This window comes from Lepidochelys kempii, chromosome 18 (genome assembly GCF_965140285.1).
Source record: "Lepidochelys kempii isolate rLepKem1 chromosome 18, rLepKem1.hap1, whole genome shotgun sequence".
Classification (NCBI taxonomy): domain Eukaryota; kingdom Metazoa; phylum Chordata; order Testudines; family Cheloniidae; genus Lepidochelys; species Lepidochelys kempii.
The window spans coordinates 18,845,433-18,868,987 of NC_136397.1; the positions used below are offsets into that span (position 1 = coordinate 18,845,433).

Below are 23,555 nucleotides of genomic sequence, written 5' to 3' on the forward strand. Positions count from 1 at the left end.
TTCTCAGAGGAGGTGTTGCACAGAAGAGCCAGAAGTGGGAGAGAAAAACAATAACAAAGGCAGCTGTGAACCTTTTAACCAAAAGAATGGAGGCCTTTTCTTCCAAAGCCAACAATATCCAAATTGAAATAAGACCGACACATAACACTGTATTATAAACACCTCTACTAATTAAATATCTAGCTAATAATATAGAGTGAGAACTTCACAGGCTAGGAGTGGGGGTTAAGGGAAATACAACTGGCCCTTTTAGAAACAGACAGGCCATATCAGGTTTGCTTATACTATACAGAAGTACTATAGTATCTGTTTAAAGGTATGCTTGACCTCCATGGTGGTTGCCCTATAGATCTTATGAGGCAGATTGGCCTGAGGCTGGCTTCTAGTTCTGACATTGATTGTAACTACAGGGGAAAGCCAGGGGAAGAATAACAATGAAAAATACAAGGCACTTCGTACGCTATCCCAGGCGGACTAAATGTACTTATGTATAATGAAATAATAAGCTTAACATCCTTCCCTCCCTAAAATATATTGTGTGAATTTAATGCTGGCAAAAGATGCTGGGTGTCTGCCTTAGAGACTGAAGTCTTCCATCCAGGTACAACACATGCAGCAGCAGTGCGAGTTTCCCCCACTGACCAACCAATGTTCTTCAATCCTCAAATGACGGGGTAATTCAGTCTTCATGCCTGCTGAGTGCTTGGCTTCTCTGCCGACATAGCCAATAGGGGAACCATTTTGTGGTATTTATGGTTGTGGTTATTTGCCTTCCTGAATGGAGACGATTGAAAAGCCAATGGATGGTAATGGAAAAAAAGACTTTCAGTCTACTCAAGGTAGGATGAAAATTTTGAAGGCCTGATTAGGTGTTCTGAGGTTTTATTAAAACAAAAATTATTCAAATACTACTGGTCACTATATTAGTGTAGTTCACTACCTATTAGTTTGATGCTTTTGATTTTTTTCCCCTTCTCAGACAAGTCACTCGTTATGATCTCACTATTTAGTTATTTTAATTAACCAGTCATGAATATATTATGGGATAGCTTACCTGCTTTGAATAATGATACAGTCCTGATAGAGCCGGTCGTACATACAGATCTTTAGATCGACATTTGGATTGGGCACCCAAACAGGCACATCAACAGAGACTCCAATGACACAAAAGTGTAGCTATATATTTGAATATACAAATTAATAATGGTTACTACTTTCCAGAAGCCATTGAAAATTTCTAACAATTCAGGATAAAGGAAAATTAGGTTTGTGCTGATAAACAGCAGAATCATATATCCTATTATTAATATTAAAGACATTTTAAGTAAACACAATGAAGAAAATATCCTTTATAAATTAAAATGTTGCAGCTTTCACTTACCAGTATAAAACACAAACTATAGTAGTTTTTGTCCACACATGATAGAAGGCATACATGAGTGTCATACTGGCTAATATTTTAGATTTTTACGTAAAATACAGGATTTTTTTTTAATTTAGCACTACAAGTTTAATAACCCTGGAGACTGCAGTCTGTTTGTGGGATAAACAGTTATATCATTGTCAGCACAGTGCAAGCTGCTCCCACAGTGACCCCCCACCAAAGGACTCAGCCCAGTCCTAGAGGGAATACTCCTTCCTTCCTAAGAAGTGTATCCACAAAGTCATGAGGGTCTGGACTACTCCTCTGCAGCTCTTTTTGTGGAGCTGCTTCTTTGTGGATTTGGGGGAGTGCCAGGTTTGGGGCAGTGCCAGGTTTGGGGCAGACAGCCTGCTACTAAGTGTAGATTTTCTGCCAAACTGCTAAGATGAACACCCAGGCAGTGTGTGGCCTGAAATAAAAGTGTAGCATTAAAATACGTTGTAGTGGTAATTAGAGTTGTCACCTGTCCCAGTTATCATGCATTCTATGTGTGGTTTCACTCTCCTTTCTCAGGATGACTATAAACTTATTTTTCTCTAACCTCTCCCGCAGCTTCAACCCCACCTCCCAACCCCTTGTAGTTCTTGTTACACATAGAAGGATGTCAAAATTGCTTTTCTTCAGTGTGTTGGACCAGACCCTGGCACTTAGAAACACTCACTGGTTTGCAGTTTGGGTTGTCAAATGTAATCTCAAACTCTGCACGTACATCCCCAGGGACACAGGGAGTAAAAATAATCTGAAGTTCGATTGAGCTGAAGGGTCCAATTTCACCTTCTGTAACCTAAACATGATGCAAAAAAAGTGTTACTAACTTTCATTTAAAATCTGGCTGTATTATTCTGTTCTATATAGGACCGTACACTGTGCTTATCCTGGTAGCATCTGAGCCTGTACTGTATTACTTTGTACATACTGATATATCAATATAAATATGTTATATTGATCTATATAGTTACATAGCTCATCCCATTGTCAGACTGAATGCACTATGCTGGACATAGTAGAAAATGTATCAACAGTACCTTAAAGAGCTTGATCCTTCAAAAAACTGAGCACCTAATCTGAGTCACAGAGTTCCTTCAATTTCCAAAGGGTGTTCAGCCATGGACTCTAAGTGTGACATCTGAGTTATGTGTTCTCTCCTCTGATGGAAGGAGGATAGAATACACACTATCTGGGCTGGCATGTAAGTGATACATGAAGCAATGCTTTTTTGTGCTACCACTCACGGGCCTGTTCTTCCTCCCACTGAATTCAACAACAGCAGGTTCAACAGCCTCTCCTACTCCCCTTCACAAGGGGAGCAGCAGAAGCCAACTGAAGCTTGCAACCTACGGTGGGTTTTGTAAAGCCCAGGACATGTGGAAATCCTGCTCCAAAGCAGCCAACACCACTTACTGCTGAGAGTGAGAGTGAGGGATAAGTCAGGGATTTCCAGCCTCTCTCTGAGTGGATTCAGAGGCAACTGTCTTTCCCCCAATCTCACATAGGCTGCATCCACAGTTGAGAGGAGCCTAGGTAGCCTCCTGCCATCATATTCATTCTCATCTGAAACCTTGTCTCTGGCCATATTATTTTTATATATATATATATATATAATCTCCTTTCTCTCTCTCTGGGTAAATTTCCGCACCCCCGCCAAATCTTTCTAGATTGCAAGCTCTTTAAGCCAAGCACTGTGTCTTGCTAAGTCTGTGCAAGGCCGAGAGCATTTTGAGTGCTGCTACAATATAATTAATAATAATAAAAATAAAAGCAGCAAACTGTGGCCTGATTTCAGTGAAAGCATGAGACTTCACATCCCATACAGTTGTGGGAATGTTTGCAAATTCCATGAAATAATGATGAATCTATGAAAGGGGATGAAATTCAATGAAAATTCCCCAGTCTGACTACAATATGTTTGGTTTAATTTTACATAAAACATTGTACATTTTTTAAAGGCATAGAAGACACAGAGTAGCTGATCCCAAAATTGAAATGGTGCAAAGTATAAAATAGGTGTAGACTCTTTCCTGACAGCTGGATATGGTACATTTTAGGCAGAAAAAGGCAGTGTAAAGTAGGTCAAACTACGGAGTCCAAATACAGTAAAACCTCAGGTACGAACACCTCGGGAATGGTGTTGCTCATGACTCTGAAGTGTTCGTAACTCTGAACAAAATCTTATGGTTGTTCTTTCAAAGGTTTACAACTGAACATTGACTTAATACAGCTCTGAAACGACTATGCAGAAGAAAAATGCTGCTTTTAATCATCTTAATTTAAATGATTCAAGCACAGAAAAAGTTTCCTTCCTTTGTCAAATCTTTTTTATAACTTTCCCTTTATTTTTTAGTAGTTTAACACAGGACTGCACTTTACAGTATTTGCTTTCCCCCCCATCTCTGGTTCCAAATGAGGGGTCTGGTTGACTGGTCAGTTCATAACTCTGAGGTTCTGCTGTACATATAAAATGCCTAAAATAAAACCACACTAAGTGTGATGTGATACAGTGAAACCTTATGGGTTTATCAGTGCTCACACTGAAACCAACGCAAGTTTTGCTTGAGTAAAGAATGCAGGATTTGGTTCATGGTCAGTTCCTTGCTCAAGAATTGGACTAGCTGAATGTCCGTACATATCTCAGTAAAAACATTACCTTGCCCAATGTAATTTCAATGAGTTCTTCTTCATGTGGCGGTTCTGCTGGGCTTTGTGCATTTTCTGCCTCGAGATCTGCCTCGGTGATTAATGCATCTTGACTAAATTGTTCTAAAAGACAAACCGGATGTTTGGCCTGAGTAACTAACTCTGTGTTAAAAGCATCAGAACTCATGTCCCTTGAGTTCTGGGGAATAATACAAGGCCCATATCTTCTGTCAGGTTTTTGAGGAGGGGATTTATGGGGGAATCTAGAAAATGATTTCTCTTTGTTCATATGAATGATCAGGAGAGAAGAGGGTACAATTTAATGGTTAAAGACGTACTGTAAATGTTCAGAATGCAGCAAGACCTGTTGTTGTTCTTAACTTATCTTGTTTGAGAGTGAGTTCATAGTCGACAGTTTGCTCTAGTCAGGTGATAGCTCTATCTTCCCCGCTTATGAGCCTCCCGCTACTGGGTGAGTTTCATTGGTCTAGTGGAATGTAGCTGTGATAGGTGGCCAGGTTCATCCCAGAGGGAGCTGGGTCCAATCCCATGAAGGGCCCCAAATCACAGAGCTTGAATTGGACTCTGTATCCAGCGGGGATCCAATAGGGAGTGCAGAGAGCAGAATATCAGCGTGATGTTTTCAGTAAAACCTGTGTTGCAAGCATGATGTGCTGCTGCATTTTGGACCATTAGCTGATTCATACTCAGCACAGATATAAACATAGAATCATAGAAGATTAGAGTTGGAAGAGACCTCAGGAGGTCATTCAGTCCCCCCTGCTCAAAACAGGACCAACCCCAACTAACTCATCACAGCCAGGGCTTTGTTAAGCCGGGCCTTAAAAACCTCTAAGGATGGAAATTCCACCACCTCCCTAGGCAACCATTCCAGTGCTTCACCACCCTCCTAGTGAAATAGATTTTCCTAATATTCAACCTAGACCACCCCCACTGCAACTTGAGACCACTGCTTCTTGTTCTGTCATCTGCCACCACTGAGAACAGCCTAGCTCCGTCCTCTTTGGAACCCTCCTTTAGGCAGTTGAAGGCTGCTATCAAATCCCCCCTCACTCTTCTCTTCTGCAGACTAAATAAGCCCAATTCCCTCAGCCTCTCCTTGTAAGTCATGTTCTCCAGCCCCCTAATCATTTCCGTTGCCCTCCGCTGAACTCTCTCCAATTTGTCCACATCCTTTCTGTAGTGGGGGGGCCCAAAACTGGACACAATATTCCAGATGTGGCCTCACCAGTGCCAAATAGAGGGGAATAATCACTTCCCTTGATCTGCTGGCAATGTTTCTACTAATGCAGCCCAATATGCAGTTAGCCTTCTTGGCAACAAGGGCACACTGTTGACTCATATCCAGCTTCTCATCCACTGTAATCCCCAGGGCCTCTTCTGAACTGCCTCTTAGCCAGTCGGTCCCCAGCCTGTAGCAGTGCATGGGATTCTTCTGTCCTAAGTGCAGGACTCTGCACTTGTCCTCCTTGAACCTCATCAGATTTCTTTTGGCCCAATCCTCCAATTTGTCTAGGTCACTCTGGACCCTATCCCTACCCTCCATCGTACCCAAGCTTAGTGTCATCCGTGAATGTGAACATCATAGAATCATAGAATATCAGGGTTGGAAGGGACCTCAGGAGGTCATCTAGTCCAACCTCCTGCTCAAAGCAGGACCAATCCCCAATTAAATCATCCCAGCCAGGGCTTTGTCAAGCCTGACCTTAAAAACTTCTAAGGAAGGAGATTCTACCACGTCCCTAGGTAACGCATTCCAGTGTTTCACCACCCTCCTAGTGAAAAAGTTTTTCCTAATATCCAACCTAAACCTCCCCCACTGCAACTTGAGACCATTACTCCTAGTCCTGTCCTCTTCTATCACTGAGAATAGTCTAGAACCATCCTCTCTGGAACCACCTCAGGTAGTTGAAAGCAGCTATCAAATCCCCCCTCATTCTTCTCTTCTGCAGGCTAAACAATCCCAGTTCCCTCAGCTTCTCCTTATAAGTCATGTGTTCCAGACCCCTAATCATTTTTGTTGCCCTTCGCTGGACTCTCTCCAATTTATCCACATCCTTCTTGTAGTGTGGGGCCCAAAACTGGACACAGTACTCCAGATGAGGCCTCACCAATGTCGAATAGAGGGGGACGATCACGTCCCTCGATCTGCTCGCTATGCCCCTACTTATACATCCCAAAATGCCATTGGCCTTCTTGGCAACAAGGGCACACTGCTGACTCATATCCAGCTTCTCATCCACTGTCACCCCTAGGTCCTTTTCCGCAGAACTGTTGCCTAGCCATTCGGTCCCTAGTCTGTAGCTGTGCATTGGGTTCTTCCGTCCTAAGTGCAGGACCCTGCACTTATTATTGAACCTCATCAGATTTCTTTTGACCCAAACCTCCAATTTGTCTAGGTCCCTCTGTATCCTATCCCTGCCCTCCAGCGTATCTACCACTCCTCCCAGTTTAGTATCATCCGCAAATGTGCTGAGAGTGCAATCCACACCATCCTCCAGATCATTTATGAAGATATTGAACAAAACCGGCCCCAGGACCGACCCCTGGGGCACTCCACTTGACACCGGCTGCCAACTAGACATGGAGCCATTGATCACTACCCATTGAGCCCGACAATCTAGCCAACTTTCTACCCACCTTATGGTGCATTCATCCAGCCCATACTTCCTTAACTTGCTGACAAGAATACTGTGGGAGACCGTCTCAAAAGCTTTGCTGAAGTCAAGAAACAATACATCCACTGCTTTCCCTTCATCCACAGAACCAGTAATCTCATCATAGAAGGCGATTAGATTAGTCAGGCATGACCTTCCCTTGGTGAATCCATGCTGAGTGTTCCTGATCACTTTCCTCTCATGTAAGTGCTTCAGGATTGATTCCTTGAGGACCTGCTCCATGATTTTTCCGGGGACTGAGGTGAGGCTGACTGGCCTGTAGTTCCCAGGATCCTCCTTCTTCCCTTTTTTAAAAATTGGCACTACATTAGCCTTTTTCCAGTCATCCGGGACTTCCCCCGTTCGCCACGAGTTTTCAAAGATAATGGCCAATGGCTCTGCAATCACAGCCGCCAATTCCTTTAGCACTCTCGGATGCAACTTGTCCGGCCCCATGGACTTGTGCACGTCCAGCTTTTCTAAATAGTCCCTAACCACCTCTTTCTCCACAGAGGGCTGGCCATCTATTCCCCATGTTGTGATGCCCAGCGCAGCAGTCTGGGAGCTGACCTTGTTAGTGAAGATAGAGGCAAAAAAAGCATTGAGTACATTAGCTTTTTCCACATCCTCTGTCACTAGGTTGCCTCCCTCATTCATTAAGGGGCCCACACTTTCCTTGGCTTTCTTCTTGTTGCCCACATACCTGAAGAAACCCTTCTTGTTACTCTTGACATCTCTCGCTAGCTGCAGCTCCAGGTGCGATTTGGCCCTCCTGATTTCATTCCTACATACCCGAGCAATATTTTTATACTCTTCCCTGGTCATATGTCCAACCTTCCACTTCTTGTAAGCTTCTTTTTTATGTTTAAGATCCTCTAGGATTTCACCGTTAAGCCAAGCTGGTCGCCTGCCATATTTACTATTCTTTCGACACATTGGGATGGTTTGTCCCTGTAACCTCAATAAGGATTCTTTAAAATACAGCCATCTCTCCTGGACGCCTTTCTCCCTCATGTTATTCTCCCAGGGGATCCTGCCCATCAGTTCCCTAGGTTGTCAAAGTCTGCTTTTCTGAAGTCCAATATTCTTCATCGGGATAACATCGGACGTTTGACACCAGTTTATACCAGCCGAACATCTGACTCTTACTATTTTGCAATTCTCCCAATCCAATATTCAGTTACTGGCACTAATATTCTCTGCACAAAGGATCAGCCCAAATTCACCCCCCACAACAGGTTCCACATTCACTCTGGCTCCACTTGGCGGTTGGTCACGCATGACTTGCCCTGGGTGAATCCATGTTGACTGTTCCTGATCACCTTCTTCTCCCTCCAAGTTTGTGGGAATTCTCCCTCCAAGTGCTTCAAAATGGATTCCTTGAGGACCTGCTCCATGATTTTTCCAGGGAATGGGGTGAGGCTGACTGGTCTGTAGTTCCCCAGATTCTCCTTCTTCCCTTAATAATGATTATTTTAGATTGATTATAGCATCTACCCTCCTAAAAGATTCCAAAGTGCCTCAAACTATATTCATATTGCACAAAGAAAAGTACCCACGTCTGGAGTGGGGGCAGTAACCAGCCGGTGACTGCACATGTAATGCCAACAGACCCTGGTCATCGTTGGCGGGATTGAACCTGGGACCTCTGGAGTTAAATGCATGAACTAAAAGCCATATGGCTGTTAGTTAAGGCTGTAGAGCAGACTCATTCATCTGTGTCTCTAAGTGGTCTCAGTGCCACTACATGAGACAGAACACCACACCCGGGAGGTGTGTGGCTTACACATACTTCATAATTGGGGTAAGAGGGGTAATTTTGGCCAACTTAGCAAATCATGCTCAATATGTCATGGGATCTTTAATATGCATGGAGAACAGAGAAGATCTTAACGTTTAAGATCTCACCCAAAAGACAGCATACAGATATTGTATGTTGTAGAGAGAGCATGATAATTGGAACAAAACAATCTAAAGAACTGTTACTGAATCTTTTAGGTTCAAAACACAAAATCCATTTTTTAATTAAAAAAAGAAATCTTTATATGATTTTCAGTGTCTTTTGATCAGAATGGTAAAATGATCAGAATGACTGGGAGCACTTCGCTTCTTAAATATCTGTATTAATGGCTGTAAGTCTCTCCCCCCCCCCAATCTTATAAAGCACAAAATAAAGATTAAAAGATGAAAGGAAAAATGTCTGAGGAGCTTCATCTGTATGTCATTTTGTTCCTAAAATTATAGGTTGTAAAAATAAACTTGTCATGTGGTTCTCTTGTGAAAGGTGGGTGTTCAGTTGATGAGACAAGAACAATGATAACAATTTTGTAGTCTCTGCAGGAAAACTCAGTTGGATTTTGTTTTTACCTGAGGTTAGTAGTTGATAAGGAGTGAGGTTGTTGGGGACATTCTCCACTGCTTTTGGTATATGCAAGAGTGCCAGTGCATTATTTTTAGTCACTTTTGTGTGGTGCCCAGATGCCTTTAGGTTGGGACAGCATACAAACAAAAACATCTATTACTACTGGAATGGTTATTTGTTTCACTTATTGAGCAGGTTTACTAAGCATCTTAGCTCCAGTCTCCTATGTGAACCAATGAAACTGCTAGGAGAATGCTTAGCCTCAGAAATTGCAGAAGGTCAATTTTCTAAAACCATAGTCTCACCTATATGGCTGCTGCCCAGGCTGCTTTCAGTCTTCTGGCTCTCAGGCAGGCTTATGTGTAGGGTAACTTCTTCAGTATGGACAGGAGAAACTTGTTCCTTGTTTTCATATATAGATGATTCCACAGGACTGCTGCTGGCTCTCTCTTCAGAGGTGATGCCATCTAAAGCAGGACTAACCTAATTAGATGATTTATAGAAAAGATTTTAAAACATAAAACATATCAAGATGTAACTTAATTGCACCTAGTTCCAATTCCATCTGCCACTTTTCGAAAGGAAGTAGCCTTATTATCTATCTACATTATATATTGTGTGTGGAGAAAATGCACTGTGCGTTCCATACAAAGTGCACACTTCTTTATACTACAGGTTTATTGGCGGTAGGATGCAATTATTGCTGCTCAGAAACAGAACTGATATAGTGAGCACAGTTCACTAGAACATTGAGCGACTGTGTTCAGAAAAATGACTCAGGAAAATTGACATTGTGTATTGGTTCTCAAGGACTTCATAACAAATTTCCGAAAACATACAAGTAAACAGGTGCTTTTCTTTAACTGCCAAAGCGGAAAATTCAGCCTTGGATCTGAGTCAAGCATAGCTTGTTACCAGTGATAAAGACTCTGCATTTGAAACTGGGCAAGTCTGCTGCTAATGTATAGAATCCATATTACTTGTTAAGGTGTTCTGGATTTGCACTGGAATAAAGAGTGATAAAACTTTGTTTTAGTTAGCAAAGAAAGGGGATATGAAAGAGAATATAGACAAGGAGTTGTGAATTCAGAAGGTGTCATTTCTAAATAGTCAATTTTCTTATATGAATAACACTTTTATATTATAGAATTAGAGTGGAAAACCATGGTGAAGAGTCAGCTCAGCAGTTTTATTGTACATTATGTTTGACAGTCTCTCTTATAACAGGTCTATCACTTTCTTCAAATTTAAAAAAGAGATTAGTTTTGAAATACCTTGGAGCCAATTAAACTCTAATATATAAGAAGAAGAAGCTAAAGATAGGGCTGATTAAAAAAAATCAGATGAAATATCCTCAAATTGTCCCATTGATTTACTGTGGGACTTTAACAACATTGTTAAAATGTAAACTTTTTTTTTTTTTTTTTTAATCAAGACAGCAGTTACAGGGCATGATAAGATTGATGGTATGATTTTTTTTAAAACCGCACTGGAGGAAAAAAAAAAAAGATTCACTGGAAATGCCACCCTGGAATCAACTAATTATCCCAGCTTTCTTTTTTTTTAAAAAAAATAAGCGTCTAACTTTGTGGTTGCAGAGGAAAGAATGAAAATGTGACTTGTGTATACCTGAAATGCTCAGAAAACCCCAAATGTATTATTTTAATTTTTTTTTATAATTTTTAAACTGATTCCATGATATTTTGGGATGCTCAGACTCTATTTTTGAATGCTTGCGTTTGTCAATGTTGCATAACTGTTTTTCAAATCTAACAAGCTCTACTGGCTAGAGTGTCTAAATCAGTCTGATGAAATGCCCTTGGACCCACCATTCTTTCAAGGGAAGATTTCGCTGTTGTTGTGCATGTGCCATTGTCAGCCGCTGATGTCTGAAGTTTAAATCTCGTTCCCAAAGCGCCACGGTTTGTTAGGATGATCATCCGTGAAATTGTCTCCCCCACCACGTGAGTGCCAAAGTCAATGAGCTCTTTATCTAGTGCCAGCTGTAAGGAGAAAAACCATAATTACTGCTGTCCTAGATAGTCAGTAATGTCAATTAAATGAACATCTACCATTTTCAGCATAAGACTTGAAAGTCCTTATTACCTCTTCAAAGACAATGTCAAATAATGACACAAATTATGGGCACTCTTCTGTCTTTTGTGTAGAAGCCAACCCATCTGAACAACAAAGTCATATTAAAGTGAACAACTTTCCTTTCACTCCATTAAATGATGCTGGAAACAGTTGGCCAGATTCTGCGATTAGTTACATCATTGCATAAATCTGTGGTAACTCCCATGAAATCCAGGGAGTTATTCTGTATTTATACATTGGTTTTCAGGGCAGAATTTGGCCCTGTTGTGCTTTTTATATCACAATTAGTTGGACTTATCTTGCTGGAAAAGAAGAGTGTCCAATGTATTGTATTGACTCGCAATCAATTTGTGACACATTCTAGCTTGTTAGGTCTATAACAGCTTTAACCTTATAATGACTCATTAGTAGAGGTGGAATTTTCATTGATCTTGTAATTAAGTTTATGGAAGAGGCATATGAAATAGTTTCAAGCATCACGTGGCTGAAGAGAATGAGTCTTTCTTTTGTAAAACTTGTTAACCTTCAATCTGCTAGCAGACCACAGTGGGCTGAATTCCCACAAACTTTTAAAGCATACAGAGTGTTTCTTTATACAATTTACACTTCAATTCGTAAAATTTTAAAGTTGCTATAGTTCAGATCTTTCCCCTTTCCGCATCTTTCTTTAAAGCTTCCACGGACCCTTTCCCATAGAAAGTGTTATTTCTTTTGAAAGGGATGGAAAACAAATCCGTTTTATAAGAGGCAACTTTAAATGAAGCAAAGACATAGGAAAATTACTTTGGTTGACAAGGACTCTAGTTATGTGAAATAGAGAATGTACACAACTGTAATGGCCTGGAAAATCATTGAATCCATGATAGCAGACAACTGGCCATCTGCTCTTTCAAATCCATATACACAACTCAAAGGCTTTATGATCACTGAGATATTTTCTTATGGGTTTGCTGTGCTGCTAAATTTCACATTTAGTAGCAAATAGATATTAGAGCAGCTGATTTATTAGGCAATTTATTTACTGGCAATTTGCTGCCAAGTCAGGGGTGAAGTTCTGAATCAGGCACTACGGTGATATTTAATACCAGTATTCATGGCCATAGGCACCAACTCATGGGTGCTCCAGCGCTGGAGCACCCATGGAAAAAAATAGTGGGTGTTCAGCACTCACTGGCAGCCCCCCCAATCAGCTCCTCCTTCCCCCCAGCACCTCCCACCCTCCGGTGGCCCTGACTATCAGCTCCTCCCCTCTCTCCCAGTGCCTCCCACCCACCCAGGAGGTGCTGGCAAGAGGGGCAGGAGCAAGGGTGGGGTGCGCTTGTGGGAGCGGTGGAATGGGGCAGGGGTGGGGGGTTGGGAGAAGGGATGGAATGGGGGCGGGGCCTGGGATGGAGCAGGGGTCGAGCACCCCCAGCAACTCATAAAGACAGTGTCTGTGTTCATGGCTATGGGAAATCAACAAAAAGTTGCTCATTTCAAGGGTTGACTTTTTTACCTTGACTTGTAGGGAACAGAGGGATGATTAGAAGAAGCACCTTTTGTTGAAGAAAAATGATGGACTTAGGGCTTGGCTACACTTGCGAGTTAAAGCGCTTTAAAGCAGCCCTGGGTGTCCTAGCTCCACTACCCTTCCACACTGGCAAGGCATGTAGAGCGCTCTGACTCTGCGGTTAGAGTGCTCCAGGTACTCCACCTCGGCGAGAAGATTAACACTTGGTGCGCCTTGGCTGAAACACCCGGGCATCAGTGTGAACGAGGTGTTACATTACTGCGGTCTGATCAGCCTCCAGAAACATCGCATAATCCCCTTAAGTCAAGTGGCCACTCTTGTCATTGTTTTGGAATCACTGCAGGAATGAGGATATGCCCTTTGAAAGCTCTGTTTCTGACAGCCGGCTGCTTATCTGCTCCAAGACAAAGCAAACCATTACTGTGGAATGCTGTGTATGAGAGAGAGAGAGAGAGAGAGAGAGAGAGAGGCTGGGGAGGGGGAAGGGGGAGTCTGCTGCTGTCTGAACTTACAAGACAGCATGCTGACCTGGTCTCAGCCCCCCAAAAACCCACTCTCCCCCCCTACATACACACAACACACTCCCTGTCACACTCCCCCCCATTTGAAAAGCACGTTGCAGCCGCTTGCATGCTGAGATAGCTACCACAATGCACTGCTCTCTGTAGCCGTTGCAAGAGCTGCTAACGTGGTCATGCCAGTGCGCTTGCGGCTGTCAGTGTGGACAGACTACAGCACTTCCCTACTGCGCTCTACAAAGGCTGGTTTAACTCAAAGCGCTCTACATCTGCAAGTGTAGCCCTGCCCTTCAGGCTTGTCTACACTTACATTTTATAGCGCTCTAACATGTTGGTTCAGGAGGGCGAAAAATCACCCCCCTGAGCGCAGCACGTCGGAGTGCTTTAAAGCGCTAGTGTGGACAGGCTTCGAGCGCTGGGAGCCATGCTCCCAGCACTCTGAGCTAATCCCCTCACGGAGGTGGATTACCAGGAGCGCTGGGAGAGCTCTCTCGCAGCACTCGCGCACAACCACACTTGCGCTTCAAAGCGCTGCCGCAGGAGCGCTCCCGCGGCAGCGCTTTGAAGTTTCCAGTGTAGCCATGCCCTTAGTACATGCTCCACTTTCAGTATCAAGTAATCCTACTGAAGTCAAAATGACTTCTCATGTGCTTAAATTTAAGCACATGGTTAAGTGGTTTACTAGATTGAGGACTTCCTGAATAATACACTGCATTTCTTTTCACAGTTTCTATTTTCTTATTTTTCCTCTTCTATGTATTTGATTATTTTTGCTTTGTTCCACTATCTCGGAGTAAAACTTGCTGTCTGCTGAGCTCTCAATGTGAAATACAATAAAGGAACTTAAACAATCCAAACTCAAACTTTTCTGAATTTTAACAACAATACTAAAAATTCCAAGCTAGAGCAAAACAAATGTTTTCGACTGAAACTTTTTTCAGCAAAAGATGCAGATTTGAAAACGTGGAAACATTTTGCAGATTCACATTGTTTTTGCCTAACATTTTAAGTCAAGAAAAAAACCCCAAAACCCTTCAAATCAAACCATTACATTTTGATATTTTCAAAATGAAATGTTTACATTTTTTTTGGTTCAAAATAATTTTTCATTTTGAAATTTCCTTTAATTTTATTTTTAAAATTAAACTTTAAAAAAATGTTCAACCAAAATGAAACCTTTTGTTCAAGCTGAAATGAATTTTTTTCAACTCTTTGATTCATGGAAAATTTTTGAAAAATTTCCTTTTTGGTTTGATCTGACACAACTTTAAAATAATTAATTTTATTTATTTATTTATTTTAGAATTGCCAATGAACTGAAAAATCTATAATTTGCCCAGTTCTACTCCAGGATATTTCTCTTGTGTCTAAATCCTTTTTATACCTGTTTGGGCTGCTAAAAGGACTACTAGGAATACTCCAAATTTTGTATTTGCAACCGATTCCTCAGTGACTGCTATATTGGAAAAATCATCCTGCATACCCATTTCCATCCAGTGTCTAGATTTGTTTAGTGTCAGTCTGTAGGCACACATTGTTTATCCCCATCTTTTTTGGTCTGTGATGCAATCTTGTGACTGATATATCTTCACTTATCTGATAAGGAAGTTTCAAAAGAGCTGCTGCTCTGCCAAAGTACATTCTTCAAAGTAGCCCATGAGAAATCAAATGCCCCCACTTAAGAAAAACTAGTGCCTCCTGTGAAAATACGGTGTGTCATAGCTTAAATATAATAGGTATATGTTCCTCATTTAAAACCAGGTTTAAAATTTTTCTAAAGGCTGACACTTTGCGTAAGGAGAGATAGTTTATAAGTTTTATTATGAATAGATGGAGGGATCTAAAGATGTTATATGATTTTTTTTGTCTAAATGGAAAGCTAAGCTTATGAACAATTTCCTAGACATAGGCTGGATTTTCAAAGAAACGTAAGGAAGTAAGGTACGCAACTTCTGTTTGTGACTTTGAACATCTTTTCCCCTCTCCTGTCATATTGTGCCACAATTTTTAAAACAACTCCCAACTGGTTTCCACTGGAAGTTAAGGTCACAGCTCATAGTGAGCTGTATACGTTAAAGTGATTTTTTAAAGGTCTCAGTGAAACCCTCAGCGTTTGATTGTAATGTGTAAGATAGCACGTCTTCTCATACAATAAGTTATTTTCACATCCAGTAAAATATGAAATACATGTTGTATTGTTATGTTCAAAATAAAACAAGAAGGAAAAGTAATGGGTGTTGGCTACATGTACCACGCATTTACCTACCCTTTTTGCATGTTAATTAGAGGACCCAAATGATAAAGGCTTAACTATAATTTTAACAGATTTTAACTATAAGCACATGAGTACCTTGTAAGCTCTTTGGAGGCAGAACATCTGTTTGTTCTGTGTTTGTACAGCCCCTAGCCCCATGGGATCCTTGTGCATGACTAGGGGACCTAGGCACTTCTGTATTGCACATAATTAATAAATAGTAGTAGTAAGAGTCCCACTGACTCCAGTTAGAGTAGAGTACTCACATGCTTAAAGATAAGCACATGCATAAATCTCTGTAGAGTTTGGGGCCGGAGACTTTAAAAAAACAGCATTTCTTGTTTAACTCAAAATATAACAATGCATCTACTAGGCACAAATGTTGGACATTGTAAGGTTCTTTGTAAGCATGTTAGTAAACAAACTATAAACAAATCTTTATGAAATATGCTAATAGTAATGCTGCACTTTCATAGAAGAATCTATTCAGGAATGAATCATTATGGCAAAAGAGTACTTTAGACAGAGAGGAATAAGTGAAGTGTATACATTTCTAAGTATTCTCACTAATATTTATATTCATTTTGCTCTTACACTGGACTCTCTCATCCAAAGTATTTAAAGTTAAAAAAGTTGACTTACCACACATCTCTTGGTTGTACATTTCAGTGGAATGGAAAAGGAACCATTCTGAGCCAAAAATGTGACTTTTCCTTCAAGAACTTCATTTATCTAAACAAAATAATTTAAAAAAATTAATGATGCATCTAAACAGATTAAACATTAAATCTTTAGTCATCTGAACAAGTTAATAAATAAACTAATTACAGTAAAGAAGAAATAAATACATTCTTAAGGTTCGATACTGTAACATAATTTTAGTGTGTCTAGGTTTCTATGTAACTGCAATCTTTTTTTCGTAATTATCTAACTTATTTCAGGAGGTAACATCTAATATGTTCCAGTTTGGAGCAATTTTCAGCCTGAGAATACATGCTACAGATATACTTAATACTTGGAGTTATAAACAAATATTGCACTAGAAAATGCCAGTGTGTGGTGTGCAAGATAGTTAAATTAGAATATTATTTTTAAGGTTGTAATTATCTTTGTTTCCTTTCTAACAATAAACAAAATCGGACTAAAATGATACTATTATCAAATTAGGTGGGTGGATAACACTATTATTCACACCATCCTGTAACTAACGTATCTGTATTATAATTGCTGCATAAAGTGCACTTACCATTGGTTTAAATGTGACCACCACTTCACATGACATTCCAGCAGACATCTGGCCAGGTGGATCAAAGCTGTGCAGATCATAAATGTATGACACTGAGTTAGATTTATATATCAAAATCCAGTTCCCAAAATTCACAGGAAAATTACATATTTTTACTTGGGTGAATTTATTACACACAAGTCAGAAAGAGTGACAGGCCAGTGAAAGGCTGTGCAAACATTGAGAAATAATAAATAATCACACTTTGTACTTGTATAGAGCTTTTCACTGGAAAATCTCAAAGTGCTTTAAAAAGACGAGTGTTATTGTACCCATTTTACAGATGGGGAAACTGAGGCATTGGGGGTGAAGTGATTAGCCCAAGATCATACAAAGTACCAGTAGCAGTGTCAAGAATAGAACCTAAGTCTTTTGACTGCAGTCCCCTGTTCTAGCTACAAGGACACAGCTTCTCCTAATATCTACATGTGTCTGTTGAGCATCCTGACCTGTAATACCTCTGCTAATCAAGTTCCAGAGCAAGGAAAAAAAGAGATAAATTAAAAAGAACCATGCAGTTGCAAGCTGACTACACAACATTACAGTATGTGTTGTCTGTTGCAAATTGTACAGACAGCAACATTTATATCTTATCCTCTGAGTAGAAGTTGCCAGTCATTTCAAATTGTGCCATATTTTACGGTCTTTGTGATGTGAACAAAAAGTCCACCAGGGACTTCAGTGAGACCATTAAACTTCTTTTCAATTGTGACTGAAACAGGATTTATGAGACAAGAAATCTAGCTGCTGCATTCTAAGTACTGCTAGTGAGTCACAGCTGAGGGTCTGTTCTGGCAACATGCCAGAGAAGATGGAAACTAAGCAAATGAAATAACTGGATATTATTAGTAAGGGGAATTCCCAGGCAAGCTGGACTATCTTGGCACTGTTAGAAACACACCTTAAATCATAAGAAAAACTAATCTTATTAAAGGCACATTTTAAAAAAATCCTCCTCCAATCACACTTGAAAAAAGGGAACACCATTCAAGGTTCTGGGGTTGAAACATGCTTACAGTCTAGAGAAAGTTTGCTGGACTAATCTTCGCTCTTAGCAAGGACCCTCAACCGCAAAGGTAGCCTAAATTCAGCCAGTGCAGCCTGTAAATGGCAAAGATGATGACCTTTCATTGGAGAGTAATCAACATCAAGGTCCAAACATCTGCAATGTTTACTACTTCACCATATTACGTACATTCATTCACACTGTATCTCCTTGCACCCCTAAACACGTCTGCATTATTGCAGTTCGTGTGTGTGTGTGTGTGATGAGGGAGAGTAGTGTGGACAGCTATGGAGTCCCTTATGGAAAATTCCTACAGGATATTATAGAAACTGAGATCCTTTCAAACTGGGGTTTTGAATGGTCCTATAAAACTTAATGGAGAATTCTGTCCCTGCTATAGAATTCTACAGAATGTCTCTCTTTAAGACTCTTACATTCTAGAGGCTTTTGGAGTAATATCTAAGGAACCATGTTGGTTACATCCATATTGAGTTCTACAGCCCTTTTCCATATGGGTAGCTACATGGGGTTTTGAGTCTGCTCCTATTCAAGTCAATGAAAAAACTCCCATTAACCTGGATGATGCAGGATCATGTCCAGGATGACTCCAGAGCTACCCTTTGTGTGCTGAGCTCCTGGGCAGACTACTCTGTGGGAACATATAGAGGGATGAGGACTCCCAGTGGTGGGTCAGGGGTCTGTGAACTCCTTGGATCCACTGGCCCTCAGATCTGCCCATGAGGGAGTAGCAACTGCCTGAGGCAGTTTGACCTGGCAATAGCTAGAAGTAGCAGCGAGGGAGACACTCCATGCTGCCATGGGCCATGTGTGCATGCATACAACCCATATAATTGGAACACATATTCTAGTTATAAACGGGTTTGTTTTGAACTTGCTCATTGATTGATGACTCCCATGTGCAGTGTAGTATGTCCATTAGCATGAGAACATAGCTGTCCTTTGGTGGAAATACTCTCTATCACTAGTATTATTTTTAAAACACAAAGTATATAACTGCCTGCCTTATGAAAAAATTCTAACAGTGGAAGAAAATCCACATGTGCGACTCTCTTAAGGGAAGGTAGGTAAGTCAGCTATTAAGACAGCTTTGATTTACTCAGTAGTTTCCGAATGCTTGGCAAAAATTGGTTGGAGTAATAAATTATTAATCTATGGCTTTCTACTTGAGATAAGGTAAAGCATTACACAGCCTCTTTTACAAACGTGATCTGTGCTGTACAAGCAATTAGTATATTATCTTACACAGTCTTATTGGAAAAAAGATATATAGGTAAAATTTCTAGCTAGCTACTTGGTAAATGTAAGGGGAAAGAGTATAATTTAGTTTTTGAAACCTAAATTAATTCAGACATTTTTCCATGCAGTTTCCCAAAAACTGCATTAACGTACTTTGCTCACAGTACCTGAAGCTTAATTTGAAATTGGAAGGTACTTTGACAAACCTATTATACCAAGGTAAGATTTAGGATTTTTAGCAAGTTGTAATTTATATTTCAATCACATATCAGAAATGTTGAATTAAATATGCAATTCAATGAACATGCTAAATAAAGAAAAAAAATAACCAATCCTCAAGAGCATCCAAAGATGTGTAAGAAAATGGCTTTCCTAATCCATAAAAAAGTGTATTCATTTAATTTTAATTAAGAAGTCTTAATAGTTAAAATAATTGGTTCAAATTTTAGATCAATGTACAGTAGACTCCAAAGCTGGCATAAAGTTAGACTCCTATTCAGGAAAGCACTTAAGCATGTTTAAAATTAAGCATGTGCTTAGGTGCTTTCTTGAACTGGGGTCAAATTTGCATCTGTTTCTCCATGAGTCTGTGACTAAATTGTTCAGCATCCAACCTCTTCCCCTTTAACAATGAATGTGACAATGTTCAAGACACTGCAATAGCTTAAACTAGTCAATAGAGTCAAATGTCCTATTTCTAATTCAAAATGTGTTAAATTAAATTAAAATTGCAAAGGGCCATGAAAGGCTGTACTGAGAAGGATATTTGAAAGCAAGAGGTAAAATTTAACAAGAGCTTCTACAGCAGATTGAATTCAGAACTTTTAGCTCTCAAGGAGGTTGTGCTCACTCAGTAACTGTATCTTGTTGATATTCCAATACACTGTTGTAGGGACTGAAAGGATGGGGGTTGGTTTGTTAAGCACCATGGCTTATCTTATTGAGGCGGCTAGAAATTCAAAGCACAGCCTATCACTACAAAGTGGCAGAGGGCAGTGAGCTGTAAAATAGAATCTCTCGAGTATGAAATCAGTTATTGTATTAACATGACTTGTTCATTTCAGTGGGCAATATTTTGTGTCACTTCACTGGGGTACAACAGAAACATCAATGACAGAAACTATTTCCTCAGGTTAGCCTGAAGAGTTGGCAACTTTTAAATTCAATTATATGCAAAGCAAGCAAGTTTGGTTCAAGCTGTTTCATCTGTTAATAAATAGCATTTACACACACAATGCTGGCTTTTTTCACTTTTAAGCCTGATTATATTTGGTCTTCTTTTGTTTGGTTTAATAGAGTTCCAAATAAATGTGATATTTCCTTGGTATTTTTTTAAATTAAAGTTACTGAATTCTTGGGTTCAGAACATCTTAATCTAAGATTAGCCCATGCTTAAAAAGAAACAGACCTAGGATGCTCTCATTTGCTGATTCATAGGTATACAAAGGAATTTATCAATATAGTCGTTTATTGGAATCTGTCCCAACTGGACAAAATATTTTGCTACATAATCTATTATCAAAATTATGTTAAAGAATTGATGTAGACATCCCTAGAAATTTCTATTTAAATGATCTTTGTTGTAAAGATTTCTATTCCTTTATTTCATCAGCTCTTTTCATCTTAGCCTTTCATATGAACTACCAATAATCAGGAAGTTAACCTGAGCCATACCACAGAGGATGGCAGCTGACAGAAATTTTTTTGCCTATGTTAATGTAAAATCCCTTTCGGTAGCCCAGACAGAAACTCAGGTCCCTTTTCGCTAATTACCAGAGCGGTTCTTTGCCTTTTTCAAAGTGCCTGATATATTAAGTAAGAAACAATAGAAGTATTAATTAAGGCTTGAACCAAAGCCCACTGAAGCGAATAGGAGTCTTTCCATTGACTTCAATGAGCTTTGGATTAGCCCCTTGTTCACGATCACTATCAGATACTACAGAGATGGGCATGTTAGATTTACTAATATTCTCTTAATCCTCATTTTGCAAGACCATGTAATTTTTTCCCCTCACACTGGCATGGAATATTAATGATTTTAGATAAAACAAAAAGTCAGATAATTCTCATGCCCCATCCCTCCTCACTCTTTTGTCTGTTTATTTAGCTTGCAAGATATTTGGAGCAGGAATCTGTTACCCTACATCAGCCAGATTTTCAAATGCTCAGCACCCACAACTGGAACCAGATTTTCAGAGAAAAAAGAAAAATCAACTCCCCTGTAGGAACCTAAGTAAATAGTCAGATTTTCAAAAGTGCTCAGTTTGCTGGATGCCAGGCTCCTTTGAAAATCTGACCAATTATTGAGGTGCCTAATTGGGATCTTAAAATCTGGTCTCAGTTGTGGCTGCTGAGCCCTTCTGAAAATTCTGGTCCATGTCTATAAACTCCAGTGCTTTTCTGTGCAGTTAATTATAACAAATCATCTTATCACCAATGTGTGAGTGGAAAGTGGGCATCTAACTCCCTTAGGTGTCTTTAAAAAGAAATCAGTTAAGGCAGGCATTTTCAAATACCTAGAATATGGAAGGAACTATGTGAAATTAAATTCTATCTTGTCTAAAGACCTTCATGTAATTACCAGAAACAAAGGGTAGGAATTAGGAAATGAAGGATAGGAATAAACGGTCAGTTTTCAGAATGGAAAGAGGTAAATAGTGGTGTCCCCCAGGGGTCTGTACTGGGCCCAGTCCTATTTAACTTATTTAGAAAAAGGGGTAAACAGTGAGGTGGCAACATTTGTAGATGATACAAAACTACTCAAGATAGTTAAGTCCCAGGCGGACTCCAAAGAGCTATAAAAGGGATAGATAAGACAGAAAATATCATATTGCCTCTATATAAATCCATGGTACACCCACAATTTGAATACTGTGTGCAGATGTGGTCGCCCCATCTCAAAAAAGATATACTGAAATTGGAAAAGGTTCAAAAAAGGTCAACAAAAATGATTAGGGGTATGGAACGGCTGCCATATGAGGAGAGATGAATAAGGCTGGGACTTTTCAGCTTGAAAAAGAGATGACTAAAGGGGGGATATGACAGAGGTCTATAAAATCATGACTGGTGTGGGGAAGGTAAATATGAGAAGGAATAAATAACACTTCCTTAACACAAGAACTAGGGGTCACCAAAATAAATTAATAGGCAGCAGGTTTAAAACAAACAAAGGAAGTATTTTTTCACACAACACACAGTCAACCTGTGGAACTCCTTTCCAGAGGATGTTGTGAAGGCCTAGACTATAACAAGGTTCAAAAAAGAACACGATAAATTCATGGAGGATAGGTCCATCAATGGCTATTAGCCAGGATGGGCAGGGATGGTGTCCCTAGCCTCTGTTTGCCAGAAGCTGGGAATGGACAACAGGGGATGGATCACTTGATGATTACCTGTTCTGTTCATTCCCTCTGGGGCAGCTGGCATTGGCCGCTGTTGGAAGACAGGATACTGGACTAGATGGACCTTTGGTCTGACCCAGTATGGCCATTCTTATGTACCTGATAATTTTTCTAGTCACATTTTATTTTACTCCAAAGCAAGTTATTTCCAAGAAGGCAAAATACACAAACGTCAATCAATAGGATGGATCTCTTCAAAGTTGCACTGTATTTAAAGGCAACAAGAATTGCATTTTTAAGTGTTTTGCTTAGGGAAAGCTTGAAACATACTATATATTATGTTCAGATTGAATTATTTTATATGCTTTCACAATATATTAACAGGAGAATCACTATAGGCAGCTTGTGCCCAGCAAAAGCTTGACTGAAATATTAATTAGGACTATGGGAATTTTCAAGCCTTCCCATTTCTATCCCAGATACACTTCTGTTACAGTTAAAAGCTATTTCTATGATATGCACCCTAGCTAAAAAGTCTGGGAATAGAAAGAAGAGGCAGAATCAGGAAATGTTCTCGCTTCTTATGTATGCGTGCACATAAATGCACATGGCATCTCCTTCTATGCAAAAGAGTACTTTACAATTTCTGCACCTTAATGGCTGTTTAAAATCCATACCAACAAGGAGTCCGGTGGCAACTTAAGACTAATGGATTTATTTGGGCATAAGCTTTCGTGGGTAAAAATTTGATGCATCTGAAGAAGTGGGTTTTTACCCACAAAAGCTTATGCCCAAATAAATCCATTAGTCTTTGAGGTGCCACCGGACTTCCTGTTGTTTTTGTGGATACAGACTAACGTGGCTCCCCCCGATACTTAAAATCCATACCATTTCCCTTTGGTAGGGGAGGGTCTGTGTGCTCCCAAGCACATGTGGTGTTATGATCATGGGGAATGCCTAAACCTCAGTACTCTCAGGGGACCAAGGCAGGGTTGAAATCCCTCTGCAATGTCTTTGTGGCTCAGTGGCTATCAGTCGCTTTGCGGAGCCAGTACTTTGTAACACTTCTAGTGGGGTTCCCAGTGTGCCAAATGGAAATTAATACATGCAGGTGCAAGATACAGTAACTCCTCACTTAAAGTCATCCTGGTTAATGTTGTTTCGTTATTACATTGCTGATCAATTAGGGA

The 23,555-nt window shown here is 40.1% G+C and overlaps 1 protein-coding gene across 11 annotated transcripts in view; it reads right to left on the reverse strand.

Moving 5' to 3' along the window:
• Window positions 1-23,555, reverse strand: part of CFAP74 (cilia and flagella associated protein 74) — a 117,695-nt gene that overhangs the window by 44,766 nt on the left and 49,374 nt on the right. For all 11 annotated transcript variants that reach the window (XR_012155532.2, XR_012155530.2, XR_012155531.1 and 8 more), the window contains 7 exons: window positions 16,723-16,789; window positions 16,119-16,208; window positions 10,927-11,100; window positions 9,403-9,580; window positions 4,068-4,180; window positions 2,085-2,207; window positions 1,055-1,176 (listed from right to left, as the gene is read on the reverse strand). Coding sequence is in view for 8 of the 11 variants with exons in the window: in XM_073316515.1 (XP_073172616.1) it covers window positions 1,055-1,176; window positions 2,085-2,207; window positions 4,068-4,180; window positions 9,403-9,580; window positions 10,927-11,100; window positions 16,119-16,208; window positions 16,723-16,789 (867 nt within the window). In the remaining 3 variants the exon portion in view is untranslated. The remainder of the gene's footprint in view (window positions 1-1,054; window positions 1,177-2,084; window positions 2,208-4,067; window positions 4,181-9,402; window positions 9,581-10,926; window positions 11,101-16,118; window positions 16,209-16,722; window positions 16,790-23,555) is intronic.